At 41.9% G+C, this 19859-nt stretch overlaps 1 protein-coding gene across 1 annotated transcript; it reads left to right on the top strand.

Moving 5' to 3' along the window:
• The first annotated feature begins 314 nt into the window (after positions 1-314).
• On the top strand, positions 315-18168 carry LOC106594791 (myosin heavy chain, fast skeletal muscle). The gene is made up of 41 exons (XM_045701100.1): positions 315-358; positions 840-885; positions 1013-1240; positions 1587-1733; positions 1945-2101; positions 2597-2624; positions 2886-2994; positions 3109-3201; positions 3377-3437; positions 3588-3686; positions 4476-4579; positions 5016-5154; positions 5856-5974; positions 6147-6296; positions 6394-6564; positions 6790-7093; positions 7641-7705; positions 7799-7886; positions 8002-8119; positions 8247-8370; positions 8770-8906; positions 9536-9791; positions 10031-10273; positions 10579-10755; positions 10855-11000; positions 11190-11280; positions 11648-12037; positions 12135-12261; positions 12435-12553; positions 12703-12899; positions 13049-13232; positions 13367-13532; positions 13858-13982; positions 14159-14467; positions 15224-15427; positions 15571-15696; positions 15836-16006; positions 16454-16558; positions 16646-16741; positions 17613-17744; positions 18050-18168. Exons 3-41 carry the CDS (start codon positions 1025-1027, stop codon positions 18068-18070), a joined length of 5814 nt encoding a protein of 1937 aa, XP_045557056.1. The 5' UTR covers positions 315-358; positions 840-885; positions 1013-1024; the 3' UTR covers positions 18071-18168.
• Positions 18169-19859: the final 1691 nt, after the last annotated feature.

Genomic DNA, 19859 nt, shown 5'->3' with positions numbered 1-19859 from the left:
TTTTTAGTGGTAATGGGTTAACATGAACTCAATTACAGTATTTCAGGGTAGAAACATTGGAGTCAATCTGATACCTCAAACTTTTGATACTGTCATAATTATTAGTAATGCCATCTTTTATTGATGTTAACTCAATTCAATTTAGAGACAAATATTACATATAAAAGTAATGTAATGAGAGAGTGGTTCTCCTGCAAGTTGGTGGCGCTAGTGAGACACAGAAATACAGAGGTCTCATCCAATCTATTTCCTTTACCAGAGCGGTCCATAATTAACTTTTGCTTGGTTGGCAGTTTCAACCAGATATAAGCAGGCTGAGACCCCAGCATCCATAAGTCAGATACCTTCCTTCTCTGTGGTAAGACTCTCCACCTCCTCATATGTTTACATTTGTGTCATCTTAGCGCTCAGCATGTGAGGCAGTAGCTAACTGCGCTGTTTCAGTTGACTTCTGCAGTTAGTTATTTACATTATTTCTGCATTGTCAGATTTTACAATATGCAATCAACTGACTTTCATTTTACTTTAAATGTGTTTTACTTGAAACCTGTAGCTTTTATTTACAGGCCAAAGTGGTGCTCCTGCTGTTTGTAAATTGAGGGGTTGGTCTATAATGTAACTGTGTTTTCAGGGGTATTTATTTGAATTCTTGACAGACTGTGTAGTTAAGTGAGTTGTCACCAGGAAAATGAAAGTGACCAGTTGCACCTGTAGTTGAATTGTTCAAGGCTGTAATGATTGTGTTGAATTATACCATTCTAAATGTTTTCTACCTCTTCGGGGGTTAAATGATATGGCTTTAGACTTGTGCGTATTCACAACAACCTAATGTTTCCCAGGGTCCTCCAAGAAGTACAAATTCATCTGTAGGAGGGGAAAAATAAGGTGAGACATAGTTTGAGTCTTCATAAGAAAAGTGACAAATGTTCCGTGAGAGAAACCTCTCACAACTCTGTTGACTGTGGAGGAAGCACCAGAGTCAATCATGTTTCTTGTTTCGTCACTTTCCTAGTGATCCGTCACCATGAGTACGGACGCGGAGATGCAAATCTACGGCAAGGCTGCCATATACCTCCGTAAGCCTGAGAAGGAGAGGATGGAGGCACAAACTGCACCCTTTGATTCAAAGAACGCCTGCTATGTCGCAGACACCAAGGAGCTTTACCTTAAGGGTTTGGTCACTGCAAGGGCTGAAGGAAAGTGTACTGTGACAGTCACGCATCCGGACGGCACTAAGGAGGTAAGCCTGATTTGAAATGCATTCAAATTACTCTGTCTTGAAATTAACATCAGAATGATCAAAACATGCCAATAGACAAAATGAAATCAGTAACAACAGCAGAATATAACCTTCAAACACAGATTGTTATCGCTGCTGTTTAAAAATATCATGGCATTTTTTATATTGACTTGTTAAGAATCACCATGTATATGTCGGTGGTTGATAACAAAGTATTTGGGTAAGATGGGGGGTATGGAGTTAAAACAGTAATTTTTTTAAAGATTGAACTTGTATTTAATGAGCAGACAGAATTCAGTCCTGTCCAGTTTGATCTGTGTATAATCTATATTTCTGACTGTTTCAGGCAGGAAAAGAGTTCAAAGAAGCAGATGTCTACCAGATGAACCCCCCTAAGTACGACAAGATTGAGGACATGGCCATGATGACCTACCTGAATGAAGCATCTGTGTTGTATAACCTCAAAGAGCGTTATGCAGCATGGATGATCTATGTAAGATAACTGTATAAACATACACACACGTACAAGAACATGAGATACACACATACAGTACTACACATAAAGTAATGGTAGAAACCAAAACATACCAATAAAGTAGACCTACATTACTATACCATAGTACACCCACATCCTCACATAAATCCAGGTAAACGTCAATCTGATTTTTCTAATCCCCTAATTGAATTTATTCTCTTTCATCCAGACCTACTCTGGGCTGTTCTGTGCCACAGTGAACCCCTACAAGTGGCTTCCTGTGTACGACATGGAGGTTGTTAACGCCTACAGAGGGAAGAAGAGGATGGAGGCTCCACCCCATATCTTCTCCGTCTCTGACAACGCCTTTCAGTTCATGCAGATTGGTATGAGATCTAATGGATGGATGGATGGATGGATGGATGGGTGGGTGGGTGGATGGGTGGGTGGGTGGATGGATGGGTGGATGGATGGGTGGATGGGTGGGTGGATGGGTGGATGGGTGGGTGGATGGGTGGATGGGTGGGTGGATGGGTGGGTGGGGGTGGATGGATGGATGGGTGGGTGGATGGGTGGGTGGGTGGGTGGGTGGGTGGGTGGGTGGGTGGGTGGGTGGGTGGGTGGATGGATGGATGGGTGGGTGGATGGGTGGGTGGCTGGGTGGGTGGGTGGGTGGGTGTGTGGATGGGTGGAAGTTAAAAATGTTTTAGAGAGGTATCTACTGTTTTCTAGTCTATGTTAGTACAGTTTGCTGGTAAAACTGATTTCACTGGCCTTGAATGGAAAATGTTCCAAAATGAAATTGATGATGATGCTATGAATTCAATAATGTCCCCATAATGTTGCTTGAGTATGATAATCAATATGTTGTTTTGTTACAGACCAGGAGAACCAGTCCGTCCTGATTACGTAAGTTGTTTACTAAAATCTCACTTGAGAAAATGTTTCTACTGTAATATGTTGTGTCCTATGGGTGTGATGAAAATACATGACATTATGAATGGATTAGGCTATGCATAGGAATGAGTCAATGAGTGGGATATTTGTTAACGATTTACTTATGAAAGAAAACAGGTCAACAGTGTATGTTTCAATGTTATTTGTTAGTGAAAGTCAATCTGACATTCAAACATGTTACTAAAACCCCTGTTTCTCTGTCATATTAACCAGTGGAGAATCCGGTGCAGGAAAGACTGTCAACACCAAGCGTGTCATCCAGTACTTTGCCACCATTGCAGTGTCTGGTGCCAAGAAGGAAGCAGAGCCAGGCAAAATGCAGGTAGGTTGTACCTTTCTAACACATTGCAGTTTGGTGGGCTGTGATCAAGCAATGGAGAATAACTAACTTTACTACTTTACCAGTTTCTGAGCAACTTGTGTTTGTCTCAATCAGGGGTCTCTTGAGGATCAGATCATTGCTGCTAACCCTCTGCTGGAGGCTTACGGTAATGCCAAGACAGTGAGGAACGACAACTCGTCTCGCTTTGTAAGTATGAAGGGCACAGTGGGAAAGTTACCTTATATTGGACAAATGTATTTCAGTAGTTCCCTTTTGTTATATCAATAGATGTCCAACAAACGGTAACATTTAAAGGGGTCTATCAAAGTAAAATGTTAGATGTATTTAGTGAACCTCTTTCTAACCCCATGCTCTATTTTAGGGTAAATTCATCAGGATTCACTTCCAAGGTAGCAAACTGGCTAAAGCTGACATTGAGACCTGTGAGTTGATTTTCATTGTTTCATTGTTTCTCAATTCTTTACTAAATTCACACAGATTTTTGGGGGAGATAATATTTATCTCATGTTCTTTCTGTCTCTCTCTCTCTCTGTCTCTCTCTCTCTGTCAATATCTCTCTCTTTCTCTCTCAGACCTGCTAGAGAAGTCCAGAGTGTCCTTCCAGCTTCCCGATGAGAGAGGCTACCACATCTTCTTCCAGATGATGACCAATCACAAACCTGAGATTGTTGGTAAGGCAAAGTAGAGTTACAGGATCAATTATTCCCACCCCCATCTGTGGAATTCATTGTCCACACTATTAATACTATCCCAATGAGTACATCCAATGTAACAAGGCATCTAGACATGGGTCAGGTCTTTGGGAAAGATGTATCAAGTAATGCACTGTGATAAGTGTTGTGAATGTATCTTTCAAGGATTTGATGTAATCTATCATACGACATCCAGTGGCCCTTTGGGGTATTTCAGATGATCCCAGGGGTCTGTAATTATCTCTGACCCTCTGTGTGACATTATCACATGTCAAATATATTAAATAACGTAATACTATGATTTAAAATAGAAAATAGAATGACGAAGGTGTTAAACATCCTAGATATAAACCATCAACTTAATGAATACCATTGGTGTTTAATATGAGGGTTTCAGCATGAAATATATTTTTTTACACATTTGGTTTGATTATATGTTTGTTGTTAATGTTTAGGCATCAAACTGGGGGCAGTTTTTAAACAAAAGTAAATATTTTGAAGAATTGTATATATAAATACATTTTTTTAAGTTATTAAAATTTGAATTACCGAAGTTACGATATGTTGCCATAGATTTTCTGTTAATTGACAAAATTACTGAAGATTACGGGAACTTTGGTAAATTACCGCCGATAACTTTGAAACCCTAACAGCAATATAAAATACTTGAATCCATCTATTGGGTAAAGAAGAGAAAGAGATACTGTAAAGGTAGGACAGAAGAAATCTAACAGATTTATCTGACAAGACATTCTCTGTTGTCCATAGAAATGTCACTCATCACCACCAACCCCTACGACTTCCCCATGTGCAGCCAGGGTCAGATCACAGTGGCCAGCATCAACGACAAGGAAGAGCTGGATGCCACAGATGTGAGTAAAACAAAGGGTTAATCATATTTTATATATGGAATGGGTAGGACCACCATACACACTGAATGCACTGTTCAATCCCAACTTGGTGGCAGCAGGGAATTATCATGCATTTTGTTTTGTTTGATTCTCAATGCCTTGAGTTAGTTAGACATGTGCCTCAAGGAACTCTTCATACCTTCACACTTCACCTTGAGGCACGTACTGTACATGTAAGACATCCACAAGAGAGTGCCACTAAATCCCTGTGGAACTGTGTAAAATGTATTTTGTGCTGTCGTCAACTAGTGTTGGCCAAATGTAATCACGTGGATCTGAGAAGCCAGTCAAATATATCCATCCCATGTGTTCTGGTGAGAGACCAGAACTGTAGTATAATGTATGTGAGCAAACTACTGTTCAGTTCATCACCGTTGTACTTCCTGTCTAATGCCAGGATGCCATTACAATCCTGGGCTTCACTAATGATGAGAAGGTTAGCATCTACAAGCTGACAGGAGCTGTACTGCACCATGGCAACCTGAAATTCAAGCAGAAGCAGCGTGAGGAGCAGGCTGAGCCAGACGGCACAGAGGGTGAGTCCCAAACATAGATATACAATATGTAGAGCATTATAACCATTCCCAGTACCACTCATAGACATACAATATGTAGAGCATTATAACCATTCCCAGTCCCACTCATAGATATACAATATGTAGAGCAATATAACCATTCCCAGTCCCACTCATAGATATACAATATGCAGAGCATTATAACCATTCCCAGTCCCGCTCATAGATATACAATATGTAGAGAATTAGTCCCATTCCCAGTCCCACACATAGATATACAATATGTAGAGCATTATAACCATTCCCAGTCCCACTCATAGATATACAATATGCAGAGCATTATAACCATTCCCAGTCCCACACATAGATATACAATATGTAGAGCATTATAACCATTCCCAGTCCCACTCATAGATATACAATATGTAAAGCATTAGTCCCATTCCCAGTCCCACTCATAGATATACAATATGTAAACATTAGTCCCATTCCCAGTCCCACTCATAGATATACGACACGTAAGACAGACAGAGCCTCAAAGTCCGGCAGGAGATCATTTATAGAGACCAAATTCCAACCTCCAGAAAGGATTTAAAATGATGGATGTGGATTCAAATCAAAACCTAACCCACAAAAAACTTCGCCAAACCCTTTGGTCAGTGTGACATAAGAATCAAGTGATATTGTGTTTCTGAGTCTGTTGATGTTGGTTTTCTCTCCAGTGGCTGATAAAATCGGCTACCTGCTGGGCCTGAACTCAGCTGAGATGCTGAAGGCTCTGTGCTACCCCAGAGTGAAGGTCGGCAACGAGTATGTGACCAAGGGACAGACTGTGCCTCAGGTAAGGCGACCAAACACAGCTTCTACCATTTCCTGAGCGCCATAAATCTTTTGGTGATTGATGAGTGCATTGCTTGTTTTGAATAGTGATGTTGTTTTCTCCAAGCTCTTTTCACCTTATCACTAGACATGGTCAATATCTCATGTATTAATTTGAGGTAATTTCATTGCAGGTTAATAACTCAGTCTCGGCTCTGGCCAAGTCCATCTATGAGAGGATGTTCTTGTGGATGGTCATCCGTATCAACGAGATGTTGGACACCAAGAATCCAAGGCAGTTCTATATCGGTGTGCTCGACATTGCCGGGTTTGAGATCTTTGATGTGAGTCTGAGACCAGAACAAGACAATTAGTTGTGATTGAGAGGGATTACAGCCTTGTATGATGATAAAATGATCCCTTCTGAAATTCCATCAACAGTACAACAGCATGGAGCAGCTGTGCATCAACTTCACCAATGAGAAACTGCAACAGTTTTTCAACCACACCATGTTCGTCCTGGAACAAGAGGAGTACAAGAAGGAGGGAATTGTCTGGGCCTTCATTGACTTCGGCATGGACTTGGCTGCCTGCATTGAGCTTATTGAGAAGGTAAACTGTCTGTCAGGATTATAATGGACCTCAACAGCAAAGCTCAAATGGAGTGGTGTGAGATATTATCACATGGTACAACGTATCTGACTGTTGAGAACTCAAAATGTTTCCTATTATGGGCCCCTAAATGAAGATACTCTGATAATAGCATGTTTGCTAAAAGAATAAATGTGATCCTAAATGTAAATATCACTAATTTGATGTACATCTCTTTTCGTAAAGCCATTGGGAATCTTCTCCATCCTTGAAGAGGAGTGCATGTTCCCTAAGGCTTCAGACACTTCCTTCAAGAACAAGCTGTATGACCAGCATCTTGGCAAAAACAAGGCGTTTGAGAAGCCCAAGCCTGCCAAAGGCAAGGCAGAGGCTCACTTCTCCCTGGTTCACTACGCCGGCACTGTGGACTACAACATCACTGGCTGGCTGGAGAAGAACAAGGACCCTCTGAACGACTCAGTTCTTCAGCTGTACGGGAAGTCCTCAGTCAAACTGATGGCTACCCTGTATGTCGCTGCCCCACCTGAAGGTAAGACTAGCAGCACATCAAAAGATTTCATGAAGAACTAGTTACAACTCAGTCCCATTTTCTTTAAAGGGTCAGTCTGCAGTTGCTACATCAATTTGTGGACTTATTAAGATATGTACCCATTCATTCTAGAAGGAAATAACTTTCTTGTAGAACATCAGCTTAGTTCAGACGTTGTACCCCATTAGAACCCAAAATATGAGCTTGTTTTACTCCAATGTTTGTAAACAAAGTAAAGGGAAACAAGATGGTCAGTTCTTTAATTCATGGCTCTGTCTATGAATTTGAGTGGTTACATTTCTCCAGACCATCTCCCAGTTTTTATTGAAACAGGGGCAGGGAGAATGCTTTGTTACTGTTTCAACTGCTGATTGCTGCTTTAGCGTCTTTAAGTGTATCATGATTTCTCTGGGTGATTTACTGGATCATTTACTCATACAATAGGTGTTATTTTACACAATCTCATTGGCAGCATTTGCATTACGATACGTGTGAAGTTAACCTGAGATTCTCTCATTTATATTGAACTTTTCTCCATTTACAACAGATACAACCAAGAAAGGAGGCAAGAAGAAGGGTGGTTCCATGCAGACTGTGTCCTCCCAGTTCAGGGTGAGCTTTTAAAATGTGGATATTCAGTCCTTCAAAAGGTGTATTGATTATCAGAAATGATTTCTGAGAACATGGTTTGTAACCCTCTTACAGGAGAACTTGGGCAAGCTGATGACCAACTTGAGGAGCACTCATCCTCACTTTGTACGCTGCCTGATCCCCAACGAGTCAAAGACTCCAGGTACAATCGATGTTGAGTTAAATATGACATCTTGTCAGTACCTTATCAGTAACATTAACAAACCAGTCTTTAACCTGTATATGAGTATTAAAAGAGACTTGGTTTGTGTTTCCAGGTCTGATGGAGAACTTCCTGGTTATCCACCAGCTCAGGTGTAATGGTGTTCTGGAGGGTATCAGGATCTGCAGAAAGGGCTTCCCCAGCAGAATCATCTATGCTGACTTCAAGCAGAGGTACACACACACCCACACACACACACACAGAAATATCTTCTCTAAGGGTTATCCCAACATCAGAATAGCCTTATTATTTGATGTAATATAACCAACCTATTACAACTTGACATTTCTCCTGATTCAGGTACAAAGTACTGAATGCCAGTGTCATCCCCGAGGGCCAGTTCATGGACAACAAGAAGGCTTCTGAGAAGCTGCTTGGGTCCATTGATGTGAATCACGAGGACTACAAGTTTGGACACACCAAGGTCAGTCAAATACCCCCCAGCAAAAGCTAACAATAAAACACAACTTCAATGATAATGTAAACTCTAACCATTCAATGTCTCTCCAGTAGATCTATCCATATTTATATTATTTCTTAAAAATGTTTTTTTTTAAAAGATATATATTGTACTCAATTAATTATCTTGTGCTTTATGTCAGAATGGTATCTCTGCAGTTATCTATGTCAGTGTACATTATTAATCTACAACTATACAATAACTTACAACTCATAAACAACCTATCCCATGGTTTGTTTGTAAGCATTACAATGTTTATGTTGTTCAAATCAATCTAGTGGTTTGGTTCCTCTCTTTTGATTCACCCTTTCTATCTGTTACCACCTGACTGGTTCCATAATTGACCATGTCAACCTGTGTCAGGTGTTCTTCAAAGCCGGTCTGCTGGGTGTCCTGGAGGAGATGAGAGATGAGAAGCTGGCCTCTCTGGTCGGCATGGTCCAGGCTCTCAGCCGTGGATTCCTCATGAGGAGAGAGTTCACCAAGATGATGGAGAGGAGGTGAGGAAGAGTAGACATCTTGACAAACAATTCTGTCAACCACCTGTATGTAATGTATAATGATTACATAGTGAATATGCTGTGAGTTGTTCAGGATGAGAAAGTACATGTTATAATATTCTATTAAAGCAGCAGTTTGGGATTTAGCAAGCTGTTCAATTGTTATTTAAATAAGTGATATTTATCCATTAACTCTGGAATAATATGAAATGCCTCATGATCTTAACATTACCTGTCAATTCTTTCATCTACAGCGCTGTATATAAGAGGGATTACATTTCCCTAGCACCATTCCTCAGCTGTATTCAAAAAGTGGTGGGGTCCCCGTTTTGTTATTCTTCGAATCGCAGAATGTAGCTTTAAAGATGTCATCCAGTGATTTAAAAACAACTTTTCCAGTTAAGGAATACTGGGAATGCCTTTCTCCTTGAAGTTTGTGCCTAAAAAACAATTTTCCTCAAAACATATATTTTTACCCTTTAGTGTTTGTACTTCACTGTATTTATACTTGGGATATCGTTTTCCACAGGAAAAGTAAAAAAAACACTGGAGGAGATCTTTAAGCATGTCACTCACCATGTCACTCACCATGTCACTCACCATGTCACTCTATCCTTTCTGTGGACCAGAGATTCCATCTTCTCCATCCAGTACAACATCCGTTCATTCATGAATGTGAAAACCTGGCCATGGATGAAGTTGTACTTCAAGATCAAGCCCCTGCTGCAGAGCGCTGAGACTGAGAAGGAGCTGGCCAACATGAAGGAGAACTATGAGAAGATGACGTCGGACCTGGCCAAGGCTCTGGCCAAGAAGAAGGAGTTGGAGGAGAAGATGGTGGCCATGGTGCAGGAGAAGAATGACCTGGCGCTTCAAGTCGCATCTGTGAGTGAGCAACAGGCCTCATCAGAGCACATTTAGACACACAAGTACACAGACACAATCGCACACACATCTGCACATAGGAACACACGCACACTGTGGCTAACTCAAGAAATTGCCCATGGTATATATTTATATTTCAAACATTTAAAGTGATTTGCTCTGACCTGTTTGACTAAATCAAGTCTATATTTTGATACACAAAGTGAGGCTACAGATATTTTCTCCTGTTCTGAAATCAGGATTCAGAGAATCTGAACGATGCTGAGGAAAGGTGTGAGGGGCTCATCAAGAGCAAGATCCAGCTGGAGGCCAAACTCAAAGAGACGACTGAGAGGCTGGAGGATGAGGAGGAGATGAATGCTGAGTTGACTGCCAAGAAGAGGAAGCTGGAGGATGAGTGCTCTGAGTTGAAGAAGGACATTGATGACCTGGAGCTCACCTTGGCCAAAGTGGAGAAGGAGAAGCACGCCACTGAAAACAAGGTTTAGTAGACTGTCCAACCAAACAATAATCCAAAGAATAATCAACTCAAAACATGGCTCAACAGGATTGGAATTCAAGGCTTTTTGTGGGTGCAGGAAAAAAGAAAGAAAAAAATTGGAATTTCAGTTGTGGTGTACTCCCCACAATCATTTCATGTTCTGCTCCCCCCTCGTTTATGATTTCCATTCAGTACACTGGTATGGAGTACAGTGCCATCTAGTGTTAAGTCTATAGTACAGAACTTGTTGACACATATCAATTATAAATGTAACTAATTATCCCATTTTGTTGTGGCCATTTTCAGGTTAAAAACCTGACAGAGGAGATGGCGTCTATGGATGAGAGTGTTGCCAAGCTGACCAAGGAGAAGAAAGCCCTCCAAGAGGCCCACCAGCAGACACTGGATGACCTGCAGGCAGAGGAGGACAAAGTCAACACTCTGACCAAGGCCAAGACCAAGCTGGAACAGCAAGTGGACGACGTGAGTGGAGTTTGACATTTTGGACATGATAGAATGTAAGATGATATTATCTACAGTTGTTTAGATTTGACCAATATACGTGTGTTTTTTTTCTTGTAGCTTGAGGGTTCTCTGGAGCAAGAGAAGAAGCTCCGTATGGACCTTGAGAGAGCCAAGAGAAAGCTGGAAGGAGATCTGAAACTGGCCCAGGAGTCCATAATGGACCTGGAGAATGACAAGCAGCAGTCTGATGAGAAAATCAAGAAGTAAGCACAAATAAATTACTACAGTATTCCCTGCCATCTTGATCAACATAATGGTTCTTCTTGGCTCATTCTTGTAATTATGAATTTGACTGTACGTGATTCTTAGAAGCAAAGTGAATGGTAATATAGGCTCCCTTTACACTGTCTAACCTAAACAAACTTAGTAATCAACGTGTTTGTGTTTGTTAGGAAGGAGTTTGAGACCACCCAGCTCCTCAGCAAGATAGAGGATGAGCAATCTCTGGGAGCTCAGCTGCAGAAGAAGATCAAGGAACTGCAGGTACAGTACAGGATCTAAGCTCCAGTACAGGAAAATAACTGACACATTCTTCTGGTAGCACACATTCTTACTGGTGGATTCCGATGGCTCAGTAAGATGGAAGATGGTGCTTCTTCCTGGTGCTTCTTTCTATGTAAAGATGTTGCTTCTTACCGTTGTTAGTTTGGTTCCTGCATGGGACACTGTCTAATGGGACACTGTCTAATGGGACACTGTCTAATGAATAAACTAACTATGTTAGTGTAACTAGCTATGTATTAACACATTTATACTAAATATAGAGTACATACTATTATTATGTAGTGATGTTCAATTGTTTCAACTGTATTGTAGTGTTCATTCCCCCTGCTCTTACCCCCTGTTATAGGCCCGTATTGAGGAGCTGGAGGAGGAAATTGAGGCAGAGCGTGCTGCCAGGGCTAAGGTTGAGAAGCAGAGGGCCGATCTCTCCAGGGAACTTGAGGAGATCAGCGAGAGACTGGAGGAGGCCGGAGGCGCCACTGCTGCTCAGATTGAGATGAACAAGAAGCGCGAGGCTGAGTTCCAGAAGCTGCGTCGTGATCTTGAAGAGTCCACCCTGCAGCATGAGGCCACAGCCGCTGCTCTGCGCAAGAAGCAGGCCGACAGTGTGGCTGAGCTCGGGGAGCAGATCGACAACCTGCAGCGCGTCAAACAGAAGCTGGAGAAGGAGAAGAGTGAGTACAAGATGGAGATTGATGACCTCTCCAGCAACATGGAGGCTGTCGCCAAGGCTAAGGTGAGTAGTGATGTTTTGGTCAAGCAGTGATGAGGAGGGTCAACTACATTACCATTCAATAAACGGAAGTTGACAGTCCCATATGTTTCACTAACAGGGCAATCTGGAGAAGATGTGCCGTACTCTTGAGGACCAGCTGAGTGAGATCAAGATTAAGAATGATGAGAATGCTCGCCAGGTCAACGACATCAGCGCACAGAGGGCCAGACTCCTTACAGAAAATGGTACCATCAACAATGAACAAAAAACCAATATAGTTCACCTCAGTAGTACACAATAACATGTGTCAAGGGCTGTAAATTCAGTCTACATAGGGCAGAAACTATGATTCCTCAAAATACAATTTCAATCTTAGAGAACAGAGTCCCCATAACAAGATGTCCCTCTATTCCTGCAGGTGAGTTTGGCCGCCAGCTGGAGGAGAAGGAAGGCCTGGTGTCTCAGCTGACCAGAGGCAAACAGGCCTTCACCCAGCAGGTGGAGGAGCTGAAGAGACAGATTGAGGAGGAGGTCAAGGTAAGGGACCCAAAATGGAAACCACCTATCATAGTTTAGAGCTTTATCTACACATACTGTTTTTACGCCACCCTCAGAGACTTCTCCTGTCATTTGTTTTACTCTCCGTCTCTAATCTTTCTTTGTCTTTCTTTCTTTCTCTCTCACAGGCTAAAAACGCACTGGCCCATGGTGTCCAGTCTGCCCGCCATGACTGTGATCTCCTGAGAGAGCAGTTTGAAGAGGAGCAGGAGGCCAAGGCAGAGCTGCAACGTGGCATGTCCAAGGCCAACAGTGAGGTGGCTCAGTGGAGGACTAAGTATGAAACTGATGCCATCCAACGCACAGAGGAGCTGGAGGAGGCCAAGTGAGTTGCACACAATAAAAAAACTCAAATAAACGGTGTGGATGGTGAGGGTGGTAGTGGGATCTGAGAAAATGTTACTTCAATATGTTGCGCAACATTTGTTTCACAACAAATGACGCAACATAACACCACTCTCTGATGTTCAACAGGAAGAAGCTGGCCCAGCGTCTGCAGGAGGCTGAGGAGACCATTGAGGCGACCAACTCAAAGTGTGCCTCCCTGGAGAAGACCAAGCAGAGACTGCAGGGAGAGGTGGAGGACCTCATGATTGACGTTGAGAGAGCCAACGCCATGGCCGCCAACCTTGACAAGAAGCAGAGGAACTTTGACAAGGTGAACATTTATAAACCTCACTCTAGGGTGATATTTCCTGTCTGCTATTTGATCAGATGTAGTATAATTGTAGCATATTTCTGATTCATAGCTCTATCAATGAGTTGTAATGAAAATCCCATGGATTTCCCCAGGTTCTGGCAGAGTGGAAGCAGAAGTATGAGGAGGGCCAGGCTGAGCTGGAAGGAGCTCAGAAGGAGGCTCGCTCAATGAGCACTGAACTCTTCAAGATGAAGAACTCCTACGAGGAGGCTCTGGATCATCTGGAGACTCTGAAGAGAGAGAACAAGAACCTGCAACGTGAGCATTTGACAGCAGTTATTTTTGCCTGATGTTTGACCAGTGGTTGAAAATGGAACCAACTGTAATCATTAACATTATATCAAAATAAATGTTCAACAGTCTCAGAATGTTCATGTGAAGTTTAAAATACATTTTTTGGAACTTGTAATTGGTATTCCTTTGAACAAACCAATGATGTGGAGGGCAATTAGATTAGCAAGACAGTATGAAGTGCTGTTCATTAATGAACTGTTATTATGATTCAATATAAACTTCAGTGCATGGGTGATACCTACTGTCAAAATCTCCCAAGTCTAAACAGCTCCTGTGCTTGTGTGTGCAGAGGAGATCTCTGACCTAACTGAGCAGATCGGAGAGACTGGCAAGAGCATCCATGAGCTGGAGAAGGCCAAGAAGACCGTGGAGACAGAGAAGTCTGAGATCCAGACCGCTCTGGAGGAGGCTGAGGTACAAACTACAGCTGTTTGATAGGAAAAGCAGTGTTACACTTGCCAATACCAACTACAATCCAATGATTCCTGTATTGGTGTTTATTGTCGTCATATACACAGTATTTAAATCCTTTTGATATACACATCCAAACATATTGAGCACAATTCGCTTGACTGCTTCTCTTTGTCCAGGGCACACTGGAGCACGAGGAATCCAAGATTCTGCGTGTGCAGCTGGAGCTGAACCAGATCAAGGGTGAGGTGGACAGGAAGCTGGCTGAGAAGGATGAGGAGATGGAGCAGATCAAGAGGAACAGCCAGAGGGTGGTTGACTCCATGCAGAGCACCCTGGACTCTGAGGTCAGGAGCAGGAATGACGCCCTGAGGGTGAAGAAGAAGATGGAGGGAGACCTGAATGAGATGGAGATCCAGCTGAGCCATGCCAACAGGCAGGCCGCTGAGGCCCAGAAACAGCTGAGGAACGTCCAGGGACAGCTCAAGGTAAAGGGACTTCGACATCAGGCTCAAAAACCTGAACATGGGGAGGGATTTTTTTGTGAATCAGTAGAAAAGAATATAACAGTGGAATGTAATAGAGTGGACTAATATACTGTACACTCTTAGAAGTAAAGGTGCCTGGAAGAACCTTTTGGGTTGCTGCATCGGCAGAACCTTTCCAGTTGAAAAAGGTTCTTAGAGGAACCCCTCTGGAACCTTTTTGTGATTGTAGCGGTTACATTTTGAACCTATTTAATAATATATTATAGAGGTGGCAGTATCAGATTGGAGACGTTGGGATTTGCTCTTGAGGAATTCGTACACCTCCACTGGCCTCATTGAAAAAACAAAACTGTCAGTGTTCAACCGTAACATGCGATGACAATACAACAGAACAGATGAACATGAATACAATTTACTCTAACAGGTGGCCTCAAAACAATCTATCTTAAAGCCATGCCCCTACTAAGCCTTGCCTCCACTCCAGGGATCATCCATGAACCCGTTGCTACATTGAACCATTAAAGGTTTATCCAAGAACCCCTCAACTAACCAAATGTGAAAAGATGAACCATTGACTAGCAATGGTTCCTTGAGGAACTCTAGGGGTTCCTTGAGGATCTCCAGGGTTCCTTGAGTCACCACTAATTCTAAGAGTGTAGAAAGGTAGGGATATTAGGAACATTTTTACCCATTAACATTTCTCTCACCGATCGTATCGCTCTACTTCCACAATTCCTAATTCATTGTGAACCCCAGGATGCCCAATTGCACCTTGATGATGCCGTCCGCGCCGCAGAGGATATGAAGGAGCAGGCAGCCATGGTGGAGCGCAGAAACGGTCTGATGATGGCTGAAATCGAGGAGCTGAGAGTTGCTCTGGAGCAGACAGAGAGAGGCCGCAAAGTTGCTGAGACTGAGCTGGTGGATGCCAGCGAGCGTGTCGGACTGCTGCACTCCCAGGTACGGGTCAAAAGCCATTTTAATGAAACTCAACCAAGCATACTGTTTACACACATATAGAATTCAACAGTGCTTGCTTTTAGATTTTCATAATTTCAGCCTTCTCTTGAGAGTCAAACTAATCACCTTGTTTCCTCCTTCAGAACACCAGCCTTGCAAACACCAAGAAGAAGCTGGAGACTGACCTGGTTCAGGTGCAGGGAGAGGTGGACGACATTGTCCAGGAGGCCAGGAACGCAGAGGAGAAGGCCAAGAAAGCCATCACTGACGTGAGTCCTTGAATTACATGAACTATATTTGTCCCCAAGGCCCAGTGGTAGCTGGGCTGGTTTAACCACACCAAAGATCTCAAAGGAGCTTTATGATTGGTGCCAGTTGGTACATAAATTAAACTAACTACCATTCCAGGCGGCCACGATGGCTGAGGAGCTGAAGAAGGAGCAGGACACCAGCTCTCACCTGGAGAGGATGAAGAAGAACCTGGAGGTCACAGTCAAGGACCTGCAGCACCGCCTGGATGAGGCTGAGAATCTGGCCATGAAGGGAGGCAAGAAGCAGCTCCAGAAACTGGAGTCCAGGGTGAGTTAACAGCAGGGTGGATTGAAAAACAGATTGCTGGAAATGTATTTGATCATATAAAAATACACAGGGGCATTGTGTAATGGCTTTTTCTCTCAATAACCCACCTACATCATGTAAAGTAGTTGTTTTCATTATAGACCCCTTTAATGTAAAAGTACATAGGACGTCCCGTGTGGCTCATTTGGTAGAGCATGGTGTTTGCAACGCCAGGGTTGTGGTTTCGATTCCCACGGGGGACCAGTATGGAGAAAAAAATGTATGAAATGTATGCATTCACTACTGTAAGTCGCTCTGGATAAGAGCGTCTGCTAAATGACTAAAATGCAAATGTAGGAGCAGACAACACTTCTTGACCAGTAGAAGAAATTACTCTGTTTTACAAAGATTTGTTACGTCTGACTTCACCACCTCACATAAATGCCTACGTTTATTTTTTCCACAAAGGTGCGTGAGCTCGAGACTGAGGTGGAGGCCGAGCAGAGAAGAGGTGTAGATGCGGTCAAGGGAGTCCGCAAGTATGAGCGCAGAGTCAAGGAGCTCACTTACCAGGTAAGAAAAGTGCATTCTTCACACACTAAAGCACACTGGTTTGTGTGTTAAACTATAGACTATTGATTCTTTTAACTTCTCCCACAGACTGAGGAGGATAAGAAGAACGTTGGCAGGCTTCAGGACCTGGTAGATAAGCTGCAGATGAAAGTGAAGGCCTACAAGAGGCAGGCTGAGGAAGCGGTAAGTTACAGACTTAGTCAAAAACTCTGAAAGCTTACATTCCCTAGTAGATATCGCAAAACTTCATGTCTAGACAGTTTAAGTGTTGCTACTGCACATCAGTCAACATTGACTCAATTGATAGTGCAAGTAAAGTGATATGTAATTCCTATTGGAATCGAGACAGAGTTAGGAAAGTTCGATTTTTTAAAACTGCATTCAGAATGACTATCAGGGTTAGGAAAGTTAATAACATGACCACCTAGACCAATACATCTTATAACTGATTGAACTGGTTTAGAAAAAACTGTTATTTATCTTTGTGTAAAATAAGATGAATCAGTCAATGTACAAAAACACAGGTATTATATACAACCCAAAACATTCACTAGAGCATAATGGGAAATATGATAATAATGGGTGTGGTTTAGTGTAAAACAATAACTGGGGTTTTTAACAGCAACACTGGGTGTTTGTTTATACCACTGAGTGTTAATTTCACTCTTACAGAGTGAAGTGTACTCCCGAATCAACACTTTAAATGTTACACTGAAAAATCAACACTGGCCAATTTCCTGTTTATGCCTATGTGTTATCAATTAAAGGAGAGGGGGTTGAATATTATTTAGCTTTGTGCTGTGGGCTCATCTGGTGGTAGTGCTGACTCTCCTGGATCACATGGCCCTGGAAGCAGCAGTTTGATCCTCTATTCCACCACTCACTTTCTCTGCTATATCATCTATCTCCCTATATATACTGTACAATGCTATTCTAAATCTGTCAATAAATTATATTTTTTTAAATACCTTTAAAAAATATATATTAATTTGCTACCTGAAGCTTCAAACGTTCAATAGTGATGTTAGGCTCTCCCTCTCTTTTCCTCGCCCAGGAGGAGGCATCCAACCAGCACATGTCTAAGTTCCGGAAGGTTCAGAATGAGCTGGAGGAGGCTGAGGAGCGTGCTGACATCGCTGAGACTCAGGTCAACAAGCTCAGAGCCAAGAGCCGCGACAGCGGAAAGGTAGAGAACTGCTGCTAAACCTACATCTGACTGATGTTCAGACATGACCACATCAACACCACCTATGATTCATTCTTCACAGAGGTCAATACTGACCTTTTACAATCACTCAAATGTATTTTGGATCTCTGAGATCAAATTCTCAGGACAGGGTAAATACAATTTTTTTTATAAAAGGTTAATCAAAAATCAAGCTGAGCACTGATTCTGAAATACTTGCTCCATTCTGTTATTTCAAAGTGTTGATATATTTATCATGTTCATTATTAATACTGATCCATTCTGTTATGTCTTTCTTCTTACAGGGAAAAGAAGCTGCTGAATAAACAAGACCAAAGTCTTATCGACTTCCTGTGTTTCATAAAATATGATTTTCATGGTGAAATGTTGATCATTGATTAAAAATATGTAAGCCTACATACAATTCCTTTGTGACTGGACTTTTTACTCAGAAAACAGGACTTTGCATTTTTTTATTGAATGTTAAAACATACAATCTACTTGCAGTGAAACTGCTCAAAATCTACATCGCATTCAGTCATTTAACAGACTCCCATTCAGAGCGACCCACAGCAGCAACCAGGGTCAACGGCCTGCTCAAGGGCACATCAACAGATCTCCCACAAGGTCAAAAAAACGGTACCTGAACCAACAACCTATCAGCCACTGGCCCAAGCTCCCAACTGCCAGGCCACCAGCCCTCAGGCATCAGCCTCAGTGAGCCCCAGGCAACCAGGCATTATCTGTAACAACTCTGCCCATCAGTGTCATTCAAACTTACTTATGTTTTGTTTTATTTTGTCTTTTTTTACTTTTATCTTTGACTGTCATTCTATCCCCCGCCCAGCAACTCCACTCCCACTTGTATCCAATTCCACATCCCAACCCTTAGCATCGCTCAGCCCATCCCACCTATCTCTGCTGGCCACCTTGTTCGGATTTATACGCACCATATATCTTTCAACTATGTTGTGATGTTTAACATTCAGCTTGAATCAATCTAATCAAATAGAATCCACAGATTGCGAGTTGAAGATAAATACTTTTACTAAGTGTATTAGCATATTAGTAATTGACTGACCAGGTCTCTCCAGATCTCCCAACAACACTATTTCTAACTTTATACTAATGCTCTGCTTTTCTAGCCATTCCTGAACCTGAGACCAGAAGCAGGCTACCTGAGGGCAACACCAAAACAAATGGTCTATTGATTCTTTATCCTCACAACAAAATTTGCAGAGCTGCGATAATTGTATGCCACAAACATTCAACATTTTGCTGGCGGCAAGAATTCTGTACAATAAGTTTAGCTGAAAAGCACAAAGTCTTGAATCTTGCGTCGTTTTATATATCAACTCATACACCCTGTACCATGGAATCAGTATATCAAAAATATCTTCCTAACTATTTTGCAATCTGTATGGCACAGCTATAAAACATCCTGGTCCTCAAATGAAACTGGTATACTTTCCTATTTATGGTATTTTTATTCCTCCAGTTTTGATCTTTTGTTTTGGGCAGGCAGACCAGTTGTATAAGTGAAGCTTTTAGAGAGAGGTTTAGTGCTTTTATATTTAATCATCTCAACCCACCCAATTCATATTCATTATATAGATAGGCACGCTTTATTTTGTCTGGTTTACCATCCCAGATAAATCTAAATATTTTTTGCTCATATGATTTGAAAAATGAATCATCAGGAGTAGCCAGCTCCATAAGTAAGTCAGTAAACTGAGACATGACTAAGGAGTTAATCAGGGCAAATTTAACATAAATAGACAAGTATTGACCTCTCCATGGTAGCAGGACCTGGTTTATTTTACAAGTTTTCTATTGAAATTCAATGTGAAGAGTCTCATTTATATATTTTGTATATCTACTTCACCCTCAGCCCATTTTATAAGTAAACTGCAGGGTAATGTGAAAGTTGTATTTTGTAAAGCTCCAATATGTAATATTTTACACTTATCATAATTAGGTTTTAGTCCAGAGAGTCCAGAAAAGTACGCTTGGAGGTAAGGATGTGATAAGAGAATTATCTAATAAGGGTAAATGAATCAATAATCCATCATTAATTAGTAGTTATGTAGCATGGATAATTAATGTACTGAACGT

Source organism: Salmo salar, chromosome ssa18, assembly GCF_905237065.1.
Source record: "Salmo salar chromosome ssa18, Ssal_v3.1, whole genome shotgun sequence".
NCBI classification, from domain to species: Eukaryota; Metazoa; Chordata; class Actinopteri; order Salmoniformes; family Salmonidae; genus Salmo; species Salmo salar.
The sequence above is the reverse complement of the archived record's forward strand: the minus strand, read 5'-3'. Positions and strand labels throughout refer to the sequence as shown.

Coding starts and splice junctions, on each gene's coding strand:
- LOC106594791 (XM_045701100.1), top strand. CDS start 1,025: ATGAGTACGGACGCGGAGATGCAAATCTACGGCAAGGCTGCCATATAC. Junction 2,102..2,596: donor CTTTCAGTTCATGCAGATTG/GTATGAGATCTA, acceptor GTTTTGTTACAG/ACCAGGAGAACCAGTCCGTC. Junction 11,281..11,647: donor AGAAGATCAAGGAACTGCAG/GTACAGTACAGG, acceptor CCCCTGTTATAG/GCCCGTATTGAGGAGCTGGA.